The sequence below is a fragment of the Artemia sp. Qi Xiang Cuo genome, chromosome 17, assembly GCF_049724085.1.
Source record: "Artemia sp. Qi Xiang Cuo chromosome 17, ASM4972408v1, whole genome shotgun sequence".
In the NCBI taxonomy this organism is placed as follows: domain Eukaryota; kingdom Metazoa; phylum Arthropoda; class Branchiopoda; order Anostraca; family Artemiidae; genus Artemia; species Artemia sp. Qi Xiang Cuo.
This window is the reverse complement of record NC_142810.1, coordinates 29557430-29582992: the sequence shown is the minus strand read 5'-3', so window position 1 is coordinate 29582992 and position 25563 is coordinate 29557430. Positions and strand designations below refer to the sequence as shown.

The following is a 25563-nucleotide window of genomic DNA, read 5'->3' as shown; positions in this document are numbered from 1 at the left end:
CTTAAAAATAACATCCCTTTTTTGGCACTTTCGATTCCTAGAGATAAGGAGGTCCTTTGAGTTAAAGTAAACTTACCAAATAAATCGTTTGTCATTGGTACAGTCTGTAACCCACCAAAGATGAAAATCACCGAATATCTGGAAGATAGCTTGGAATTTGTGAAGCAAAAGTTCCCTAAATCAGGTATAATAATCCAAGGAGACTTCAACATTCATCATGGCCCCGGGATAAAAAGTCGTGCGACTGATGTGGAGGGCGTAGTTCTGCTAGACCCGAGTCTTTCTTATGGCCTAGAAAAGCTTGTTGAATTCTATACTTATATTGGCACTCGTGGATCATCCCGGCTTTATCTCTTTTTAACTGATCATTTTAAATCCTTTACTGTCGAAAGCTGTTCTTTTGCCAGCGATCTTGTGGCATTTATAGTTCGTGAAAGTCTTAAAATACATACAACAGTAAAGCAACCAGCGGATCATCAGGAAGTATCACCGCATAGACTGGAATGGTCTGTAAAACATCTTATCAGCCAAACCGTGGATATTTTCAAAAGAAGCTCCACAGAAAGCAGCGGTACTTTACGAAAAAGCGATTACAGCGGCTATTGAGCAATTCGTCCCCTCAAAAACAGTAAAAGTCTCATCTCGAGATAAGCCATGGTTCAATGCTGGTTGTAGAAAGGCAATCAAGGCCAGAAGAAAGGCTCACAAGAAATGGCGTTCAACTGAATCCGACAAGGACCGGGCTGCTTTTATTAGCACTCGAAACGAGTCTGTTAAAGCTGTACGTCAAGCTAGAGCCAATTACAAGCACAAGTTTGTAGACAAACTGAAAAGTGCCCCTGCAAAGCGGTGGTGGGGGGTCGTGAAAGAAGTCCTACCGTCATCTAAGTCAACATCAAGTCCCTCGCTTCATGTTGAAGGGACGATGATCCAGCCCGGCCAGGAAAAGGCAGTTGCTCTTGCACAAGCCTTTTAAAATGTCTCCCAACTTGATGAGGACGGAGTCTCCCCTCCCCCCTTTCCACCACAAACAGATGCAAAAATCACCAGCGTTAACATAACTACTAGGAAGGCGCTCAGAACGCTAAGCCAGCTGGATGTCATCAAAGCTTCAGGACTTAACAGGATTCCCAATATTATCCTTAGGAGATGTGCCCCTGAACTTGCAGGTCCTCTCGCCTCTCTCTATAGAAAATACTTTGCAGCACGATTATTCCCGAAAGCCTGGGAAACTGCTCATGTGGCCCATGTTCCAAAGGCAGAATCCGACCTTACTAATGAAGATCATATCGTCCAATAAGTCTGCTGTCCTGTATAGGTAAAGTTTATGAAAGCTTCATTAATAAAACCCTTTACCAATACATCGAGTCACATCTGTTGTTGGCAGATACGCAATACGGTTTTCGCAGAAAACGGTCTACGTTAGAATGTTTGATTGCACAGTATCAAGAGTAGGTTGAGCTCCTTTCTCGGGGACACGATATTTGCCTTCTCTCCTTTGACACTGCAAAAACCTTTGATCGTGTATGGCACAAAGGACTTCTTTGTAAACTGAAAGCCTATGGAATTCATGGTCGACTATTTGACGTGCTTGCTGACTTTCTTCGTCAATGATCGTTGCAAGTTGTCCTCGATGGACTCATATAAAAATAACACCCAGTTTTATCAGGAGTACCAAAAGGAAGTATTCTTGGTCCAACTCTTTTCTTGGTGTTCATATATGACCTAGGGGACAACATTCTGAAAAAACCTCACCATTTTCAGGATGACACAACAACAAAAATATCAATTGCAAAAGAAGAAGATCCCAGTAAACCCCACAAGGAGCTTCAGGCTGACGTGGTGAAAATTGAGGCGTGGGAAGATGCATGGCTTGTAAGTTTTAATACATTGAAAACGAAAGAGCTCCTAATTTCTAAGGTGCGTAATATGAGGGCTCATCCTGATTTCGTCTTCAAAGGAGAGATAATAACGCAAGTTGATACACTGCGCCTACTTGGAGTTAATTTCTCTTCGGATCTCTCATCGACTGAGCATCTCAGTAGAATTAAATCCTCTTGCAGCAAGAAATTAGGTGTTATCCTAAGATTCCAAGGTCTTCTCCCTGATGATTCTATTCTGCCTCTTTTCAATTCGTGCATTATACCTGTCATGGAATATGCATGTCCTCTCTTCGCTGGTTCACCAAAAAGCCACATCTCTCCACTCCAACATATTCAAAATAGAGCAGTCCGCGCAGCAGCCTCTGGCAACACGAAAGCTAAAACCCCACAGCTGATCCAGGAACGTTTCGATGTGGCGTCCATGTCGGTTTTCTATAAGTATTTGTATAACCCTCCATCTGAGGAGCAAAGCCCTTGCGATCAACTCACCGAAGCGCAGCTCGTTGGGACTACCTTGAGCAGGATACTCTTCGCCAAGAATATCTGAAAAGGAGTTTCGCCCGGCGATCGGTTGCCACATGGAATAGATTGCCGGCAGAAATAATCATAAAAAACTCGTCCCTGGACGAGTTTAATAAAAGTTGCAACAAGTACCTCAGTGTTAGAAAATGAGGTAACTACCAGGACTAGCGGAAAATCCTCATCTGTGATGGAGCCGTGAAGCCTGTATATAAAAAAAAAGTATTGGAATGCTTATCGTGGTTTTCATTGCGCATACGATATTTAAACTATTGTTATTGGGGTTTGGGGGGGGGGGGGAGGTAGCTAGGTTAGGTTAAGTTAGGTTACGTATTTGATATATGCAATGCTTTATACATAATAAAATGTCACAAAACAGCGCACATGCCTGGTTTTAAGCCATGTCCAGGTTTAGAGTAATTAAAAAGCCAATTTAAGAGTAAGAAAATACTTTTGCCAGTATCAATTGTACTGGTTATGCTGGTTAATACTTTTGCCAGCATTAATTATGCTATATAGATATTAATTTTAACAATTTATAACCAAAAGGCTTCTGTTTAAGCCATCTTCAAGTTCAGAGTAATTAAAAAGCCACATTTGACATCTGGTGTCAAGGATCTTTAATATATCGGATAATATATAAGCTGACAAAAGCACTGGTCAAGACCAATCGCAATTTAAGTCATGTTGTGGTTCAGAGCAATTAAAAAGCCAATTTAAGAGTAAGAAAACACTTTTGCCGGTCGGAGGTGGAAAATTATTGGTCGGTTGGAGTTGGTAGCCACCCAATGGCATAAAATTTGTCCACTACGGAACCGGAAGATCCTAAGATTGGAAAGTTCTAAAAAAAAAAAAAAAAAAAAAAAACTAATATAACTAGCTAATTGAGTAGTTGCCTAGTCAAACTAATTAAATATGTTTTAATAATATGCTTTCACCAGATATAATTAAAGAATATTCACTGATTCTTGAACTGACTAGCTTAACTGGCTAAGCATACAAGGTGAGAAAACCATATCTCGTCTTGATCCCTTGTAAATTTTTGCAAGGGATTTCCAATTTATAATTTTGGCAATTTGAAACAAATTTTTCCTTCAATTTTTTTTGTAATTAATATAAAAAGCGAAGTGTAACTTAAAATTTATAGAAATTGTCCTATTTATAAGGGCCCAGCCCAGTTGCGTAATTTTGTCAAAATCCTGGGGGGAGGGCAAAATTGGAGCCAATTTTCCCAAATGAAGTGAAAATGACAGTGAAAAAAAAAAGGTAAAAATGAGACATACTATAAGGGCAAACATATACTAAAGAAGACTGGCCTGTTTCTCTGGATGTTTGAATTATGCAGAATTATCTTAGTTTTGACAAGATTTTTTTGCAGAAACTAAATTTCAGCTTACGCCCATGGCCTGCCCCTCACTCTTCAAGCTAAATTTTAACTAGTATTTTCCCAAAAATACTGTATAGTGCAAAAAGTATTGTCATACGGCAATTCGGAATGTTTTGTATGCTGATTCCATTTAGAATCTTGCAAACTGAAACATACAACAACTGAAACATACAACTTAAAACACACAACATAATGGAAATACAACTGAAAGAATCCTTTAGAATTGTGGTAAAATAACATGTTACATTTTTATGACATTTCTCTTTTGTTTGGGACTTTTTTTTATGAAGCTCTGAGACAAAAACATAAATTGTGGCATAAGGAGCATGGCCGAGGGGAGATGGAGTAGTAGTAACACTCTTATAAAGGATAGTTTGTGTTTATTTTAATTTTTAACGTTGCCCTTTACTTTTATTTGAAAATATTTTATTGACTAAATATTCGATTTAGAGACAATATAAGTATTGTCCAAAATCTTGGCACCGGTGGTGAACAGGAATAAAAAGACATTTTTCCATGTTCTGTCTATGAGTTTAAAAAAAGCCAAGAGAGTAATTTGATGTTTTTTTGTATAAAAAAATATTCTCTTTTCTCAGTTTTCAACTTTTGTCAAGATGAACAGGTTTTATGCTTAAAAGTACCCTGTATCTTCTTTATCTGTGCAGGTAAGCATATGAGCACATGATTCTACATATTGACTTTCCATTGCTATACTCAGTAGTATCCATACTATTGAAATGAACCATACATTCAACCTTACATTCACGCCTACAAGAATATGCATGTTCCTTCCACGTGGACATTGCAAAAAAGTTAGCAACCTATAAAGTGGTCAAACACGTTTTGAGAGTATAGTCAAGGTTGTATAAGACAACCGGACTGGTTTTTGAGGCAACATCCGTTTTATGGGCCAATTAGAGACATCGGTGATTCCTCAATACACGATAGCTCGACTGGGGATTGGTTATAAAATAATAGAACTGAATTTCATTGCAATTAATATTAGTAATATAATTCACATTCAGAGATAAAAGTTCATTTGAGAGGATGTTAGTAGAGAAAATGAGTGATGCATTTACAGTACCGGAGATTGATGCTGGAGCCGGCAGCAGCAGCAACGATATACGAGTACCAAATGTGGCTGTGGAAGTAACTGGAGGCTGTAGACTATGCATTGAATGGGACGATATGTATGCTAGATACGTAATATCATTAAGCAAATTTAAAATGGAGGAGCAACTATGTTTTGCTGTGAAACTGAATATTGTGCATATAAATAGACTTCGGGCAGCATTAGATGTGCTAGTGAAATATATTGATGACAACAAAATGCATCAGTGAATATTATTGTTGTAATTATGCTCAATAAAATTGTTTCTAAATCAAAGGTATTTTTCTTTCTATAGTAGACTAGCTTATATTTTTTAGAGTAAAAAAAATTCTGGCTAGTTTGAATCTGGTTGAGAGAGTGTTAGGATCATAAAAAATGAATGCATTTGAGAAATAGAAAATCAATGAGAATCTAGTGGTTATGCAAAAATGTTTTATTCTAGATGATGATATTCTAGAGCTGTCAACTCAAAGGAAGATATTTTCTCACGGAATGCTTGTCGATATAATGAAAAGTGATTCTCCGTCATTAGACTACTGTATGAAGCTTCTACGTCGTGGTCCAAATGCATTTACACAATTTATTGATATATTAATCACGACACGACAAAATGATATTGTGGATAGGATTTTAAAAATTAGTTTAAAAATTTAGGACTTTTTTTTACAAGAAAGATGGCGTTCAAGGAGGATTTACTCCTCTCTCTCTCTCTCTCTCTCTCTCTCTCTCACTATCCCAGTCAATTTATTGTTGTTGCTAGATCAGTTTCATTGTGGCAGTGAGAGTGTCAACACATGAAAAAAAAATTTCCATACATGTCCACTATGTATTTACACACTAGGCAGCTGGTCATCATGTGAGAATTGCACAATGATTGATGAGTATGATGAAAAGTGTAGATTATACAACCCTTGTAAATTGCATAGAGGATATGCAGTACAAATTAAAGGTTGTAATTCCTGTCTTGAAGAGGTGTGTGACCCTCATCCTAGAGGGCACCTATGCTCCAATTGCCACTATGATAAATGCAATCAGTGGGAGAATACATATCCGATATGATTGGGAAGAATCCTAACCGTTATTTTAGTTTATTGCTAGGAGATTGGTATCGTCGTGGCTTTAGATTGTTCTGGGAGGAGGAGCCGGGTCAGCGATCCAACTGTTGGAACAACAAAAGAATATGATTTCTACGTCATGGCTGTGAAGACAATGGGTGTTATGATTATAAGCCCACTGATTTTTATTCGGCTGTGACGGAGTGTCATTCGACACTTGAGAAGAGTGTTTGTGCAATTTCTTCAAATAAGCAAATTGAAACATGTGAATTCTATAGAATGAATGAGAATAGTATCATTGACGATACAAAGAAATATGACAAGAGTGAAGTTACACTCTAATGTAGAAAATGTGACCCTGACATTGCGGTACATCAGGATCAGTACACTGTGAATTCGGATAATCTAAATGCATTAGTTTTTGTCGACAAATACCTATACCTAGTAGAAGATGAAATCTAAAGAGTAGAAACGTCGTTTTTTATCATGTATATACATTTTTTCATTTATTAATAAACAATTTCGAATACATTTTTAGAACATTTTATTCGTAGGGCACTAAAATTAATACTAAATACACTTGTAAGTATATTTTACACTAAAGAGTTGTTCAATCGAGGCAAGTGAACGTAGATGTCGATAAACTGCTTGTAGTTGTCACCACGAAATCTGAACATGAAAAAGAGTAGTGCATGAAAGTCACATGTCTTAGTCGTTAAATCCTGTACTCTTCGTTGATTTTGAATAATAGTTTTCCCACTGCTCTCAATAAAGTTGCTGATGTATGGAGTATAGAATTTATACGATAGGCTAAGAGGATCAAAAAATTCAATATTTTTTATTGTTTGAAAGATGCATAGCCAATGGCCTGTCTTCAAAGTCGATGGACTGCTATTAACAATGATTAGGGTATTGTTAACACTTGGAATTTTTTCAATGAAGTCCGATGGTATGCAATAGTACTTGTACTGGGACATGTATGGATCCATACTAAATACGTTGATTATTTGGTTTGTGTTCATGGTGCTAAGTCTAGTAGAACACTGCCGTAGGTTGTTATTTCCCAATAGGTTTCAAATTGAGACAATGATATTAGCGTGATGCTCTCAGTCAAAGCATCGGCAAATGTACACTCTAAACGTACATTCCCTGTTCGTACTATGCTCATATCCTGTCCAAAACAATTACCCCATGATTTTTTGAAAACATTGAATCGGTTATTCCATTTTCAAATAGTTGAGTCACGATCTAGGGATTACATGGTCAACTCGTACAGAGTTCTATAGGATTTTTTTTCAAATGATAGAGTGTACAGTGGAATACCATTCACTTTGCACACAAGGCTAGATAGACCAAAAAAATTAAAATCGTGGGGGGATTCAGTCCAGGATGCAACGGCACTGCCACTCTTCACAAAGGCCAAAGCCAATTTTGATGGGATTTCTCCATTGATAAATGATGAATCGCTATGGCTACGAGAACCGGTAGCAATGTGACGTTGATTGGTGATCGTATGGGGGACAAGAAGTTTAATTGTGTTGCCATTGGCTCTTATCCTTTCCACTGCCAATGCAACAGAGCACATAACCTGTTTTTTTCGGACGTGGACAATTGCCAATGTGATAATGACATTTGCATCGGGTGCTGCAGGAAGTGTTTTTCTCAAAATGAAATTCGATGGGGCCAGCTGTAACTTTATGTCAATCTTGACATTGGGGGGTAACCATTGGGATATATTGAATATCTCATGATTTAATTTTCCAACCAGATGATACTCCTGGCTAACTGCAGTAGTCATTTCGCCGTCAGTATCAACACCTGATCGATATTCATAGCCCAATTATTGACCTCTCAACTCCTTGTATGCCTTTGGTGTCATCATCATAAATTGTATGTAGCTTGCATAATTCGATAAATTATTGCTAGTGCTCACCAATGTTCCATTAATAAATGCATTAATTTGTGTTAATGGATTGTGTAGAATACAGTTTTTGTAGGAGAGACCATCGGCAACAGTTGGAGTTGTATTATCTGACTTTTTCTTTACCACAACATTTAAATCAATAAATGTTGATGACAAATCAATGAAATAGTCTTCATTGGAAAATATTTGAAAGTGTATATTTTCCGAGAGGGGTTGTTGGGGGTGAAATTGTTCATAGTAGCCCTACTTGACACTGACTTCAACATTTTCAGCATTGAATAGAATCAATGAGGAACTGATTCATGGATATGATTCCTTGTGGGGGAGATAAGTCATCTTAAGAGAAGAAATCCTTCTTTGATCTAACAGTCTTTTTCTTTTCCTTGTTCTGCTTATTGGTCTTCCTTGTTTTATTCCTCAAAGTCCTTGTTGATGTCCTTCACTTCCCGCCTGGGTGGAAACTGATGATTGAATGACGTGCATGCATCCTTTTCAATCCCTTCCGATTATGCCGAGATTTTAGTTGCTCACCAACGGCTCTTGCTGAAGATCTAATATTTTCTTTAACACTCTCCTTGAAATTTTTGCCCGACCCCCAATCCTGTAGTGTTGAGGCAGGAAAATTTGATGCAGCAGGTACAATATATTTTCTGGCAAGGGGTAGTGCAGAACGAAATAGCCTAGCAAACCAGCTACCAAGACCAAAGCCAGACATTGCAGTACGCCCCTTGTAGTAGTCCAATCCATTGCCTATTTGACGTGGACTCAGAGCACCAACATAGCAATCGATATCGGGACAGACAAATAGAATTCTTCTATTGTTCATTTTAGGTGATTGTGTCGCCGACAATGGGTCGAAAATGACATGTAATGACTGCTAGGCCTTTTGTTATTGCTAGAGGATCACCCAATTGTCTTCTTAGTGTTAACTGACAGAGTTCGAAATACGAAGTGTTTACAGGAACATACTGAAGATGCTTTATATTATAGTGATGAATAAGTTCATGAGTTGTTTTTCGTTCAAGAACACGTAGGAGGGAGACATTTGAATTACCAACTCTCGATGTTTCTACAAAGGATGCATAGAGAAATATGCAAGAGTCCGAGGCGAAACCAGGTGGATAATCAGCAAAAATTACTTGATCCATCCCGTAAACAGTCCCAGCGTTTCTTCCATTGATTATATTCTGTTTAAAGCCAAGAATTTCTCTCAGATTATCAGTGACAATAATTATTTTAGTGTCAACCGGGGAGCTATTGTAAATCCTATCATGTTCCATTGAATAATTAAATGGAATGTGCCATTCCTACGATATGAGATTCTTCTATTGACTATACAACACGAATCGGTTATATTCTCAAATTGAATAGATTTCAATTTAACTTTTGGATATTCGTTTGATTTAAGTGTTTCAACTAATTCATCGTCGACAAAGAGCGTCCAATCGAATTGTATAAATTTTATATCATACACACGATCCTCTTTCAGGATGTCATAGGTATTTTTGAGGATACAGTCGACAAGAGCCACTTCATACGCACCGTCAAATTTGATGGCGGGGGAGAGTTTTTTCCAAAAATCACTTGTCTTATTCATGTCGTTGCAGAGAAGAACGGAAACTTTGGACATAAATGTTACATAGAAATCATTGGGCATTGTCAATATCTTCTACACCGATCCAAGAATCAAAATCAGAGTTGTATCCTAGCCACCGAACAAGTAACTGTTTCCTACCCCTGCGAGTACGAGTCTTTAATATCTTTTCAATCTGATAGATTTCACTATTATTTCTAACTTTTTGTAGTTCATAGTCATAAAAGCCGCCGGGAATCTCTTCATCTTTGGTATTGCGCAAACTGGTATTGGTATTGCGCATTAGTTTTTCTATTAATTCGAACAGTATCACCAACATTGAATTTTTTTTCTTATTGACAATCATTTTACTGGAATATTGTTTAAGAAAGGTGTCTATAGTATCTTGATCAGAATGATGGACTTCCATTGAGGTTTAATTGGATAATGATCGATGAGGTCATTGATTATAAATCAACATGATTTGATCTAAATCATGAATAAAAGCTGGTGTGTTTTTCAACGTACAATATATTGAAATTGAAAATCGAATATTTCTTATAAATCGTTCGGCCAATGCAGCCTTTATAGGACTATGATTATTATAGAGCAGTGTACTATATTTCCCTAGTACTTTTGCAACATGGGAATTAACAAATTCAAAACCGCGATCCGTTTGAATTTTTTTTATACGAATCCTGTTCGAGAATACTTTCTATAGCCTGAGCAACTTCAATGTCTCTCTTTGATAGCAATGGAATTGCATATGCATAACGACTATAAACACTGATTCCAAGGAGAATGTACTTGTACGGTGTATTGTGACCTTGGAATCTCATCAAGAGTTAGGAGATCTGCTTGCATTATATGCAATGGGAAATGGCTTTAGTTTTTCGATAATGATTAGCACGAAGTCTATGATTTCTATGCAGAGTGTAACTTGATTTCATTTTGTAGATAGTCTTGTACACTTTTAGTGTGAACACCAGTGACTTTGGAAAGAGTGGTGGGGGAACTTAAACTACGCACTTCACCAATTTTTTCATAGACATCTTTCAGAACTTAAACCATATTGAGCGTAAAATCGTAGAGTAACTTCTGATACTGCTTTGTATACTAGTTGCTGTTTGTGATAGGGGTGATGGTGACTTAATACGTTTTCGCTTGTGCCTCGCCACCATTGTCAAATTTCCACTAGGTGTGCTAGAATTTTCCAAGATTGATTTAAAATCTTCTTCTTCTTCTTCTTCCTCTTAATATTTTAATGGTGTTGTTGTTGTTGTGGATGTTGATGGTGCATGTTCATTTAATTTTTTTAGAATTTGTCTATTGCTAATAAGACTTTTGGGGAAGTTTAATGTATTTAAAAAGTTTAATGTATAGAAAGTTGTATAGGTGAGCGTCAAATGATAATAGTCCTTTACGATTTGTAACCATATCATAGATTAAATCAAGTAGATTACAGCTCTTGTAGTGAATTATAATCCCCTTCCCATTCTCATCAACTTGAATATTATCTTGACCACTTTTCATGCGATAGTTTAGGAGTTGCGCACATTTTTCAAGCTTATAGTGGGAGCTTAGATTTCCAAACTTCAAAAAAATCTAATACAATTACTCGGGCTTTAAATTTGTTCCAGCAGAATCCCGAGGAGATGATTCTTTATTATGATCAACACCACTGGCCTTCGACCGATAGTGCTTATGTTTGTCCACTTGGCGAAGTGTATCTTGAAGTAAAAGCACTTTTTATCATCCTCAATATTGTCGTTGTCAATGAATTTACTCAGATTTTTCTAAAAGTGTTCCACGGGTGAGAGAGCGAGTTCTATTGGAGTCAATTTATAGGGTTTTGCCATTCTCTCTCTAGAGAAAACTGTTTACAAGTCCTGCAATTATTGGCAGTAAAAGTGTAAAAAGCTACCACCCGCCTAAAGAACTCGTTTCTTTTTAAAATTCTTTCCTTTCTTTTTCGGCCAATCTACGTACAATGGAACGATGTTGCTTTGCCTGTTGCTTAACTACTTCTGGCAGTTGAACATTACCCTGGATCAAATTTAAACAAAGTTCAGATATTAGATTAATGAAATCATTGCCAATACAGTGTTTGAGTATTGCTTTCCTAAGTGAGGGTTTTTGAAGTGCTTATAACTGAAAATAAATTTATATTTTCATGTAGTTTCTTTAATGCCATGATATCAACTAATAGATCTTTTTAGTGTTGACGGAGTGTAATTTTAGTGTAAGTTCATCGTCAGAGTTATTTATGACGGCATGCAGATTCTCAGCTTTATTTTGATTAAGATCGAATAGGATATAGCCGTAGGGTTTATTAGTTGCCTGATTGTATGCTGAGAGGAGAAATTTAGGGACGCCGCAGAAATTTAGGGGCACCGGGGTATATCTGTCTATTGAGAGTTATTAGCGAGCTAGAATCACGAACAACTCTGTAGATGATATAGTAGGTGTAGTTCAATGCAAGTGTTCGCATACATTTGCTCTGATGAAAGAAATTGTGTAGAACCAGAGTAACGAAAATCTGTTCATGATGAGAGCGAACAGTGAACATTTATAGCATTTACTGGGGCCATTGCTCAATATATTCAGCTAGATCGTCAATAATTAGCCAAGAATTTCGCTCAACAATGCTTAAAACCTAAAGTCCCTGTATGAATTGTATTTGTACCAATTCCGAAGTGCCAATTGCTTTTATTTTATCCTATGACTCCTGCCAAATACTGTAACAATAGTATATTTTTTTCGGCTTTTCCACAAACATTTTATCGAAATTTTTAATTATTTTAGTTAAGAGTGTTGTATTGCCTGACATTTACGGGCCACACAACAACGATTTGAATTGTGTTTTAAATTTCTACATGTTCCCTTCATCAGCTCACATAGACAACTAACGGTAGGATATACATTTCTAATGACTAAATAATTTCTCTACTAAAAGTCCATTCAAGAATAATAATAATGAGAAGAAGACGAATAAAGAATCATATTTCTTTTATTATACATAAAAAAGTAACAACACTTAAAAAATACTACATTTTTACACTTTACTACACTTTTTTAATTTGTTTATAATAAAAAATACAACATTTACATAGGCACTAGAAAAAACACATTAATAAATGCACTTTCTTTTCTTTTTTATTTATAAAAAATACCAAATTTAATGAATAATGCACTTAAAATAATAATATCACTTTTATTTACATCATTTTAAATGGGGTCCCCCCCTGGGAGGGCGGCCGCTGCGGCGGCCGGGAAGTGGGGCCCACTGCGGCGGGCCGGGCTATCACTGTTATCATCATCACTGTCTATTAAAAGGATTTTATCCCTATTTGAACTTTTATTTATCGTCATGGAAAGGCAGTGTGGTCTCCGAAATTATCGGTGGGCCGGGAATCGCCGTGGGAAGCGCCGCGGGCCGGGAAGTGGGGGGACCGCTGCAGCGGGCTAGGGCCGGGCTGTCATTAAATAGTGGGAATTGATCTGCCTTGCACACACACACCCACATTGAAAATTGTTTGTGATATAGAAAAAAAAAGAATTTTAAAACACCCATTACCCGAAAAACCCTCCCTCCCAATTTGTACTTTTTTTTAAATGAATGTATGTCAATTTTTGTAGACCGAGTTGTTTTATGTAATCTATACATTCAACTCGATCTGAAATTAAATAATGATCGTGTGGTAGAACCTTCAAACCATTCTCAAGTACATAAACTTTGTCCGATATGGCCGACATGGTGATTTTCTCGACTCTAACTGTGTAGTTTTTAAATTGTAAATAGCGAAGCTCCCTGACTTTGGCTCTTGGGACTAAACTACGTTCCAGACTGTTTCTATAAGCATTTATATCGAAATAATTTTTCACAACATGTTTAGGCACCACATTGCAAAATCGTTTGATATCCTTGTTGTATGTTTCCACGCAGTATACCTTTAGCCCAGGAAACACACCATTGGATGTCAGACAACTGCCCGTTTCCGATTTTAGAATTAACAATTGATTTGGGGTCTGGCGTTTCACTAACCTTGGGTAGCGATATTCATCCCATCCAGTGTAGTCCATTCGTGAGCTAATGTACTCACCATTTTCCAAATCATTCAATAGATTTTCAGTTTTGACTTTTAACAGGAGTGAATCAGTGTCCCCGTAATACACTTGAACTTGTCCCTCAATCGGCCACTGTACCTTACATACATTATAATAAAATGACAACATGAGTTTCTTAGATATTTCAGTTATTGCACTCCCGCCTGCAATATTTTTATTTAAAACAATGTTTCTTTTCTTGCGGTGTAGGAGCACCATATCAGAGTCTATGATTGTGAACGATAAGAAGTTTGGATCCGCAATGATTGGAGCACAATGTTTGGAATTGGTTACAATGTCAAATCAACTACTGTTTCGCTCATTTTCACACATTATACCAAGGGCTGAGGTCAAAATTAGTTTATAGACTTATTCTTAAGTTTTTGTTTTTACTTATGAATGTTTTCTGACAAAGGTGTCAATAAACGTTTTCATGTAAGGCTTTTGATCAAATTGGAGGGCTCTATGAATATTTGTGACTGACTTTGAAAGCATTGGACACCATCCATTTCAATAGCACGTGATGAACAACGATATTCTGTTTCGGGTTGAGGTCGGCAATTAGTTTTTGTTTTCCCAGTGCATAAGGTACAGTGCATAAGGTACCCAGTGCATACTCCCATCCTCTACTAAAGATAAATTGTAGGGGCTCAGAGAGTCCTTACCCACCGGTCTAATTATGCACGGAAAAGCAAAGTCTTTTACCGAGTCATGGATATCCATGAGTATTTCACCGTCAATTTCAAAAAACCCTCCCTGTGCACCATTCTCCTCAACACTTGCAATGTAGGGCAAATTCGAAGCACACGGATTTTCAAGCCATTTATAATTGCCACACGGCAAACAGTAGTGAGACATTGCCGATGGGTAAAGAGAATTCATATCTAAAAAAACTGCGTCTGACTTTTCATCGGTTGCTGTCCGGTCGGATCAGTTTTCATGATAAGGTCCCCGTGAAAAACGTACCCACCCCTCATTGATCGTCTACAAACAGATGCTGATCCATATCGGCGATCAGACCTATTTCTTCTTTTTCTGATTTTAAGTATCAAGTCCATCACCAGATGAGGAGTGGAAAAATAATAACCTAAATCCAACCCCAATTTATCATAGAATTTATCTGTATTCTTGCACACCATGTCCAGAAGAGTCAGTACGTCACTGGCTAAGTAAATTCTACAATAATCTTACTTTTTTTTACTTCCGTCCTTTGCCCAAACCCTCGTAGAAAATTTATAGTTAATCGTGCCGAACTCACTCTCAGTAAGAAAATTGTAAAAAGCTTTAATGGGCTGTAATGACACCTCATCTAGCCTCCATCCAGATTTGTAACAATGATATGTATATATACCCTTACACATTAGTAAATCATGCATTTCATCATCAAGGACGCGCTGTTCAAGGAGAGGGACGCTCTCAAAATTGTCACTTTTTTGTACCTGAATCAATTGACTCAAAGATATGGGGAAGAAGCTGACAGAGTCTAAAAGACGGATTTGATTCAGGCACGTGTTACCCTTATCAACTATTTTCCACATGAACTCTAGCAGCAGTAGCTTCTCCGATGATTTGGTTAGGATTTTATACGAAAAATAACCATCTATCTACGCGTCAACTACAACTTCACCCTTGGCAATAAGGGCCAACGCCGGTAAAACAAGCGTTAAGTCGTAATTGGAATTGTGTAAAAAAACAAGCACGAGATATTGTTGTCTAACATTTAAATTGCATGACTGATGTGCTCCCCCCCCAAATTTACTCCCCCCAATGTAATTTCATGTCATAAATGATCATGTTCGATCACCTTCCTCCTCCCCCCATTCCCAACACCATCATCACATTCTCCCTTGCAAACCCAACACATTTTACGATTTTTAATGGCCAATCTGTCATCTGGTGATAGGAGCATAGGATAGTTTGTGTTACGAAGGCGCAAAATTATACCGTTCGCTGTTTTGATTAGACTGACCAATGCCGATCGCATGCAGTCTTCACCGTTACCCAACATCTCAACAACATCCAGCACTTGCATGGTATTATTGGAATCTCGTTGTGCGTGAGCGTAAGAGACCCCGATGGCTTCATGTATTTAACATATTTTGATTTTGACGAATTGCACATGTTTGTGAATTTAGATTCGCAATCTAATGTAATCTTGTTGCTCGGTAGGAATTTGTTTTGGAAATATTTAAAGCGAAAGGTTCAACTGAATCCGCTTACCATTTGAGATTCCTAGTATCCATGGTATTTACAGTGTCTCGTGAGTTGCTTTTACTTTAAATCAGTCCAAAATCTTGAGAGGCATGTTGAACAGTAATAACGTGCACTCTGTTTCTTACCTTCCCCCAAAACCCTACTAATATCGGTAATTGGATTAAAATGTCCAATTGAATCGGGGTCTCTGAGTGGAGTTTATAGAAGCCACACCCAATGTTCCACTGATTCAATTGAAGGAGCCCTCACTGGAAATAATATGCCCTTCTTATCGGATCGCTGGCCCTCCTCAAATTCTGTTTCATACTGTAACACCGTGACACTAATCTTTAAATGTTCATTAGCCCACTTAAAAATATCTATTCATTTTAGTGTCACGGAAAATTGGTCATTTCAACAAATAAAATCTGCTATTGGGAATTTTGAACTCATCCATTAGTTGACTATTATTTTATCTTACTTTTTCCTAGGGGTATCGTTTTGAATATTTCCGTATGCGGCAATTAAAAATGCACACTTGAAACAGTTTAGCCTCGTATCGAAACAAATTCGTTGAATCCCCTTACATCCCTCTAAATCTGAATGATATTTTAATTCAATTGCCCTCTCCCCAGCCCCATCTTTTAAAATAAAATCCTTTTAAATCTACAAATATTATCATTTAAACTTTCAATATATAAGACCACCGACCCACTACCCCCCTCGTTATAATTTTCCCACTTACTTTGAATACTATTAACCCAATTTAGAAAAACCTCCTCATAATTTGATAAATACGGGCGAATTGCCAACATCTCTATGTGCAAGTATTTCGAATACAGCTCGCTCGCATTTTAATTAAAAAAAATATTTTTAGTGCTATTGAAGCTTTTAAACTGACCCCCACCCCCCACACCCCCATCTGTTGTTCAAGAATGGTTCGAATCTTATTAGTATATGAATGTGTAATGGCCTGGGGATCTTTTATTATATCCCCCGACACTAGAGAGTTAAAGGGGTCACTGAATTTGGCGCTTTAGACCTTTATTTGGTGCAACCCAGAGTTGGAAATAAAAAAATCTGGCAGAGGGGGTACTTGTGTTGTTGGTGTATCGTTACTACTAATACTAGTGGCTGTATCATTCGGCGGAATGGTGGGGAGGGGGGTGACATAGAATTGTCAATAGCACCACCCCCAGTCTGTTCAATTGCAATGGATGGAGATGGCATGAAGTCCTCTAAGTCAGTTAGTATGTATTCCAAGGTGTTTGGGGATAGCTGATCAAGCCAGCCTGTATTGTCCTGTGATGAAATTTCTTTATGAGGACCCGGTTCAGATGCACTACTAACATCGCCTAAATGCTCTCGCATAAATCTATCTGTCCATTCCGGGTCCTCCATCATGTCAATGTCACAAGTTAAATCGTCTAGGCTAGCCATGTCCCCAAAACAATCATTTAGAAAACCCCTCTGCCATTCCATATTGTCTAGAACTAATGTATGTTCATTTCTAAACTCCATTGGTGGTGCTAGAATTGGTTCAGGTCTACTAAATGTCGATGTTTCATGACCCAATGAAGATGGCGCTGCTATTTCAGTAATCTATAGAAAAAAGGTTTATTTTCTATGTGAAATAACCATTATTTTATAAAGTTAAAAAACCATGTTCATTTTTTCAACCCCACCCACAAAACTCAATTCCTCCTTGCATTATTTAAACTAAATACTTGCCTCCATTCCCCATCCCCCAGAAAGTTCAGAAAGACGCAATACCCCTATTTATGCTGAAGCATTTTTTAGTTGTTTGTTTACCATGATGTTGAATAAGTGCCATTTTTTCACCCAACCCACAAAACTCAATTCTTACTATTATTTTAGAAAATAAATACTTACCTCCATCCCCCCCTCCCCAGAAAGTTCAAAAAGACGCAAGACCCATATTTATGCTGAGGCATTTCTAGTCGTATGTTTACCAGGATTTTTAATAAGTGCCATTTTTTCACACCCCCCACAAAACTCTATTCCTCCTTGAATTATTTAATCTAAATACTTGTCTTTAGTTCCCTCCCCAGAAAGTTCAGAAAGACGCAATACCCCTATTTTTGCTGAAGCATTTCTAGTCGTATGTTTACCAGGATATTGAATAAGTACCATTTCTTTTTCACCCCACCCACAAAACTCAATTCCTCCTAGCATTTTTTAAACTAAATACTTACCTCCATCCCCCCTCCCCAGAAAGTTCAGAAAGACGCACTTCCCCTATTTATGCTGAAGCATTTCTAGTCGTATGTTTACCAGGATATTGAATAAGAATCATTTTTTTCACACCACCCACAAAACTCAATTCCTCCTAGCATTTTTTTAAACTAAATACTAGCCTCCATCCCCCCACCCCCAGAAAGCTCGGAAAGACGCAAAACCCCTATTTATGCTGAAGCATTTTTTAGTCGTATGTTTACCAGGATATTTAATAAGTGCCATTTTTCACCCCACCCACAAAACTCAATTCCTCCAAGCATTATTTTAACTAAATACTCACCTCCACTCCCCCCCAAATAATTTTCAGAAAGACGCAAAACCCCTAGTTTAGCCTAAGAATTTCTAGTCGTTAGTTTACCAGTATAATGCATAAGTGCCATTTTTCAACCCACCTACAAAACTCAATTGCTTCTAGCATTTTTATAACTGAATAGTCAGGTAGACGGTAGAAGTACAATACCTACATTTCCAAATTCAGACTGCACTTGTATGCCTGAAGCCCCTGGCAAAGCATGAACGGGGGTGCCCTCACAATCTTGAGTAGACAAGACCGATGCATTATGAGAAGCCATCCATTCCCTCTTGAATTCTCTGCCAGGTTGCATAGAGGTTTGTGCAGAGCTGGCACTGGCATGAGAGGGTCCTGGCTAGTCCAGAGAACTTGTAATGGAGCTAGCATATTTGATGATGTAAGGCCTTGCAGCTTGCATCAATGTGGTATCGTTCCATCTTGACCTCTTTTCGGGGGGAAAGTAATTGTATGAATCCACCTCCTCCTCCTTAAAAAAGAAGAAAAATTTAGTAAGGAAATAATAACCCCTCTTTTACAGATAAATTGCCCTCTAAAGTTGATTTTGATGTTTGTAGTGCCATATCTATTAGTGCTTTAGAAATATTTAAAAAAACTTCTAAAGTATAATTTTGGAAAATTTGAGTTTGGGGGGAAGGGGGATTTCAAAAACATCCCCCCATTATATAAATTACCCCCTAAAGTCGATTCTGATGTTTGTAACACTCTATGTCTTAGCGCTTTAGAAATATTTACAAAAGCTTCTAAAGTATAATTTTGGAAATTTTGAGTTTGGGGGGAAGGGGAGATTTAAAAAACATCTCCCCATAATATGAATCATCCTCTAAGGTCGATTCTGATATTTGTAGCGCTCTATGTCCTTTTCTATACAAAACTTAGATTTCTTCCCAAGAAAATATTTGAATACGATTTGGATGTGTATAAATTCTAAGTTTAGTGTACCATTCTTTTAATTAACGATTTTAATAACAACTTTATCTCTATTTTCAAAGTCTCATGAATTAGACAAACACATGTGTTATTAATCTATCTGAATAGACGTGCGAAGTGTGGTTCCAAAACTGACCCTTCCTTGTAACACAGATGCTTCAATTGAAACAGATAAAGAAAACGCATTTTAATAGAATGAATGAGGAAACTGACATTTTTGAAGGAAAAGATCTACATCTAATGAAATAAACTCGTAAACATAGGATTGGTGGAGGAGGGATTTTATTTACATAATACAAAAAAGAGCGTAATTTAGGTTTTATAATGACTATAATCGTCATATTGTGGGGTTTGTATTATTGGGGGGAGGGGGGCTATGCCCCTGAATTCGAATTTACTGGAGGGATGGTAAAATGATTTTATTGGGAAATAAATTTAGAGGTTTACTAAGCTGTACTCACATTATAAATTGATGTATTCATAACTTCAATGTCAATAATATTTAGTGTACTATCCATGATATGTTAAATCATTATGAAAATTTAATCGTAAGGTATAAACATTTCATACAAAATATCAAGGACGAATAAAAAATCACTCCTTTTATTTGTAACCAATCACCAATCAACTTACCGTATATTAAGCAACATCTACTATCTCTGATTGGCCCTAAAAATCGGATGTTGCCTCAAAAACCACTCTGGTTGTGTTATATAATTTCGTCTATACTCTCAAAACATGTTGGACCACTTTATAAGCTGCCAGCTTTTTTTTAAAAATGAGCATGTAAAACCGAAGTGTATATTCTTGTGCAATTGATATCAATAACAAAAAGCGTTGACTTATACAACCATGACCATACTCTCAAAACATATTGGACCACACTATAGGTTACCAGCTTTTTTTAAATGTACACCCTGCATATTCTTGTGAAATTCATTGTGCAATTGATATCAATAGCAAAAAAAAAACAGTCTAATTCTTTTATACAACCTTGACTATAGTTTCAAAACGTGTTTAATCACTTTATAGATTGCCAACTTTTTTGCAATGTCCACGTGGAAGGAACATGCATATTCTTGTAGGCGTGAATGTACGGTTGAATGTATGGTTCATTTCAATAGTATGGATACTACTATACTCCTTCTAGTTTAGGACCCTTTTTACGCAAAGGAGCAATATATATATAGCCTATGGAGCAAAGTTACACAAGATAATTTATCATAAAAGCCACACTCATGATTAACTATGGGTGTTTATTTGATGTTCAAAATATAGATTGGTTAGTTCAATGCTATCCAAAAATACTTAATGGTGTAAGAAAAAAAACTTCCTAAAAAATTATCATGTTTGGCACAAGAGCTCACATCCTTTCAGAGCGCAATGTGACCCTGCTACGCGGCAAAATGTGTGATACAAATACCCTCTTTAAGTTGCCAATAAATGTATATTGTATAACTATACTAATCGGCACAAGTTTTTCTAAATGTTGCTGATGAGAAGCTAACGTTTAACCAGGGATAAAAAAACAACAAGATATTTTCAAACATATGCTGCATATTGCAATGTTTCGGTAACGAATATAATCCATTGAGTATGTTTGCTACATTTGTATTTTGTACTCAAAGTTTTAAAAATTTACTGTTTTTTGTTATTTTTTACCTTAGCCCCCTTGCAAATATTTTTAGGGGCCCTTATAAAAGGGAAAGAAAGTATGTAATGAAAGTTCCTGAAAGTTCCTTCCACTAAAGAAAGGAAAGACAAGAATAAAGTTACAGGGTGCTAGTTCTAAAAAAAAACCAGTAAACTAAGCTATTCTGATTTGTTATGTATATGGGAATAATAAGAACTAAACCTTGTATTTATTTTTTTTTAGGAAAAATGGTATCAAGAAAAAGATTTCTTCCCCGCATACTGCGACGAGTCGGGAATCGTGGCATTGATTCATCATTCCTTTTCGTAATTGCTTTTTTCTTTATCTTTTGCACTGTGATATCCGTAGAAATACTTCTTGTTGATAAAAAGTCGATACAGCCGGATATTCAAGACTCCGGTACATTGTTCCGAAAAAGAGTTATTTCTGAAGATAAAAAAGGCTTTTTTGGTAGTTTTCTAAGCAGCGAACAAGATGGCATCGAGATGGATTTAGAATTTCCAGATATTGATGATTGCCTTGAAACTGGCTTATGCCCTTGGCAACCAGTAAAGGGGATGAAAGCCAAGTTTTATGTTTTTTCTGCTTATGTCGATTCAAGAAAAAAGAGTACTATAAAAATTATTGGTGCTACTAAGACGAAATACCCAGAAAAACCAATTTGCCTTTTTGGATTTCAAAAGAATGGTACTTTCGATACACAATGGAAGGTGGTACAAAGTAATGTTAAGGTGATACGCGAGAACTGGAACTTGAAATACAGTGCTGTTTTTATTTACTGTCCCATGAGTGATGAAATACCAGATTTTGTTTCTATAAGCTCAAACGGGTCTTTACCTTTTTCAAGATCCTACAGCTCAACAAATTCTATTGACCCTAAGGATTTAGTTAATGGAAATATTTTACCGATATTGAATCGTAATCCACCAGTAAAAACATCGGAATTGTTTGGAGTTTGTGTAAAACCTTTTCATTTTGAGTGGAATCAGGCCATCAACCTTCTTGAATTTCTGGAGCTCCATAAGCTCTTAGGTGTAACGCATTTTACATTTTATAATAACTCTGTTGGACATGAAGTTGATTGTATTCTAAGGGAGTACATAAAAAAGGGTGAAGTGACTATGTTGCCCTGGAAACTCAACATAATTTCGCAGAAACAAATAAGAACTGAAGGACTATTTGCAAGTTTGAACGACTGTGTATATCGAAATATGTTTAAAAGTGAATATTTATTATTAATAGATCTTGATGAGTTTATATTACCTCATATGAATAATACTTATATCGAAATGTTAGATTTTTTGCATACAAAAAGTAAAAAAGAAAAAATAGGAGCTTATTCTTTTCAAAATGGATTTTTCTACCAGCAATTTCCCCGAGACGCAAGCGTCCATTTACCCATTGATTTATTAACTCAGACAAAGACGCAGCGGAGAAAAAAGTTGCACCCTCATAAGCAAAGATCAAAATATATATGCAAACCAAAGTTTATTCAAGAAGCAGGAAATCATTTCATTTGGGAGTTCGAGGCAGGTAAAGGTACCGTGCAAGTTCCCCCAGATGTTGGTTATCTTCATCATTACAGAGTGTGTGAATTTGGAGGGGATGACTGTGTTAAAGAAGAATCACTGATTGATAGAACAGCCCACAAATATCAAAGTGAACTACTGAAAAGAGTATTAGATGCTATAGATAACATAGGAAGCGTTTGCAAATTGAAATTGTGATATATATTTTTATCTAATCATATTTTCAGAGGAATAAAATTAACTAATTTTTTAAGTGCTATTTGTGTTGTCTTTTATTATGTTGAACTAGAATGAAAAAAATGGGAACACATAACATGAAACAAGAGCTTAGTGACTGAATCTGGTTTTTACATTTGAGGGCCTCTCAGGTTCTTTCTCTTATAGAACTCCTCTTGGAGACGACAAGTCAGTGTTAAACCTGACCCACTTGAAAACCAAGTTTGGTAACGTGGCCTTTTCATCCCAAATCCAAGTCTTAAAAACTGGGAAGCAAAAAATGTAATCAGAGGCAACGCTATAGCCTTGCCTATAGTAAAGGTCATAAGGCTTCAATGTTTTATTATTTATTTTTTCCCAGAGGCACTTCATATTGAAGGGGTGTTCGTGTATATATAATCGTAATCTTCAGTAGTTTATTTCTAACTTCATAACCAACATGTTTAAAAAACTCATTTTCCACACTTTTTAGTACCTGGGGACTTTATAACTATTAAAAATCCTATTTCATTAGAGGCATGCACAGAAATGCAAGGTCATAGTGAAGAAATTTACCATGCCCGATTCTCCTTCCAAAATTATGAGGTACAGCCACAATAATAGCTGAAAAAATTGAGATAATCGATCTGGCGTGCTTGCTTCAATAATGTTGTAAAAATTTTCCAATTGAAATTTAGTGTCTTCTTTATTCATTTTTTTTTTTTTCCAATTTAATGCTAAACCCTTTTACTCTTCCCCTCGGATTTGTCAGGTAGAAACATTTGGCTTCCGTGATGTCTCAGTTGTAACAAACACATTTGGGATTAAACTCAAAGCTTACAGATTTTAATAAAAGTATTTAAGCTCTCTTTACACTCTTTTCCAAAGAGTCTAACGTTTTCCAAACTTTATAAAAGAATTCAACAAACTTTTCACATTTACCATACGTTTTTAGAAAGCCTTTTATTACACAAAAACCTAATTTTTTACTCAATGTTCACTGAATCTTATTTCATACTTAGACCATAAGTTTTTTTTACTACCTTTGTGCTTTCCTGGTGTCAAGAAATTTAGTTCATGACGATAAGAGACTAGAATATAAGAGAAAATTTGTTGTTTTCACTGAACAGTGCCATAAATATACGGTACAAAAAAAAAAAATGAAGTAACGAAATCAAAGAATGGGAAATATTCGGCGATCCGTTGCCTAATGTGTTATATTCTACTACTTCATGTCATTGGCGCATCATTTTGGGGCGATAACTTAGAAAAAAGCTTGACAGGGGGAATTATTATTTATTGTAGATAAAAGAATTTGGTTTAATATGTTTTTTTTCGTAGAAAATACAACATATTTAATTGTTGATTTCCTTAAGGAAGAATGAATAGAACAACAAATAATAATAAACAACAGAAGTAAAATGATTAATATTCATAATATTTGACATAAGTTTTCAAGTTTTTTTTTCAAATAGAGAAATTAATTCACTAAAAATAAAACTTAACGAAAAAAGGGAAAGCCCAGTACCCTGGACTTGTATACATTGATGTAAAAAACTTTTTACATCATTGTTTTGGGTATTTATATTACAAATAACTACTTAAAAATAAAATACACAATTTATACACGTGCAGGTAATCGTGTCTAACTGCTCACTCAAAGCAGACTCTTCAACCTCATTCCTAAGAGATGACGGTGCCTGAGAAAACAATACTGGAAGAACAGGGCGGACATAAACGCACTCCAATAATTCTTTTGTACTCTCCTACTTGACTCAAATGATACCAACGATGATACTCCAACATTTATGATGAAGATGAGAAATATCAGTTTAGAATATTGAAACTTACTCGCTTTATGGCACATTCACAATGAAACCTTACAAACATCCAGACTTTGCTAGCCAAATTTTTCACCATTACAGTTTTTGCTTGAGTAATTTGGTCTTTTTCAAAACTTTCGCTCAAGTAATGTCATTTTTTCAATTTTTGGTTAAATTATTTCGTCTTTTTTCAATTTTGGTTCGGTAATTTCGTCTTTTTTACAATTTGTTCAAGTAATTTCGCCATTTTCAATTTTCTAGTTCAAGTAATTTTTCTTTTTCAATTTCTCTTCAATTAGTATTTTTCAAATTGTTGCTCCAAATATCTCACCATTTCAGTTTTTGTTCAAGTAATTTGGTGTTTTTCAAAAAAGTTTTCAAGCAATTTCAAATTTTGGTTCGAGTAAGTTCATGTTTCCAATTTTTGTTTAAGTAATTTCGTGTTTTTTTCAGTTCGTTTTCGACTAGATTAAAATATGTTCAATTGCTTTCCCGTTTTCAACTCTCCTGTATCAAACAGTTCGTGGTAACGAACTGTAAGTAAGGAGCGCCTCGGCTCAATACTATCCGAAACTCTAAAAAACGGAATTTTGAAACCAATAGATATATCAAAAGTATCGGTTTATTATGCTGATTTCAAATATATAAGTTTCATTAAGTTTAGTCTTACCCATTAAAGGCTACGAGCCTGAGAAAATTTACCTGATTTTCAAAAAAAGGGGAAAACATCTCTTAAAAGTCATAGAATCTTAATGATTCTATAATTACAACATCAGATTCACCGTATTAGAAAAACTTACTGTCGAAGTTTCAAGCTTCTCTACGCAAAAATGTGGAATTTTTTATTTTTGCCAGAAGAAAGATTACGGATGAGTGTTTATTTGTTTTTTTTTCCCAGGGGTGATCGTATCGACCCAGTGGTCCTAGAATATTGTGAGACGGCCTATTCGGACGGAAATTAAACGTTCTATTGCCCTCTTTAAGTGACCAAAACGATTGCAGAGCAACAAGGCCCCCTCCCCACCCCTTTTTCCCAAAATCATCCGATCAAAACTTTTAGATAGTCATTTTGTTCATCATAGTTGAAAGGCCCAATAACTATGCCTCTGGA

General features: G+C 36.3%; 2 protein-coding genes across 2 annotated transcripts in view; both read left to right on the top strand.

Moving 5' to 3' along the window:
• LOC148942084 (uncharacterized) overlaps positions 1-22687 on the top strand; it is a 213064-nt gene extending 190377 nt beyond the window's left edge. Inside the window, exon 3 of the mRNA XM_089102836.1 lies at positions 21128-22687. Within this exon, the coding sequence (XP_088958962.1) occupies positions 21133-22632 (1500 nt within the window). The 5' untranslated portion in view covers positions 21128-21132 and the 3' untranslated portion in view covers positions 22633-22687. The remainder of the gene's footprint in view (positions 1-21127) is intronic.
• On the top strand, positions 1930-2430 carry LOC148942085 (uncharacterized). Its single transcript, XM_089103229.1, has one exon. The coding sequence runs from the start codon at positions 1930-1932 to the stop codon at positions 2428-2430; it is 501 nt and encodes a 166-aa protein (XP_088959355.1).
• Positions 22688-25563: the final 2876 nt, after the last annotated feature.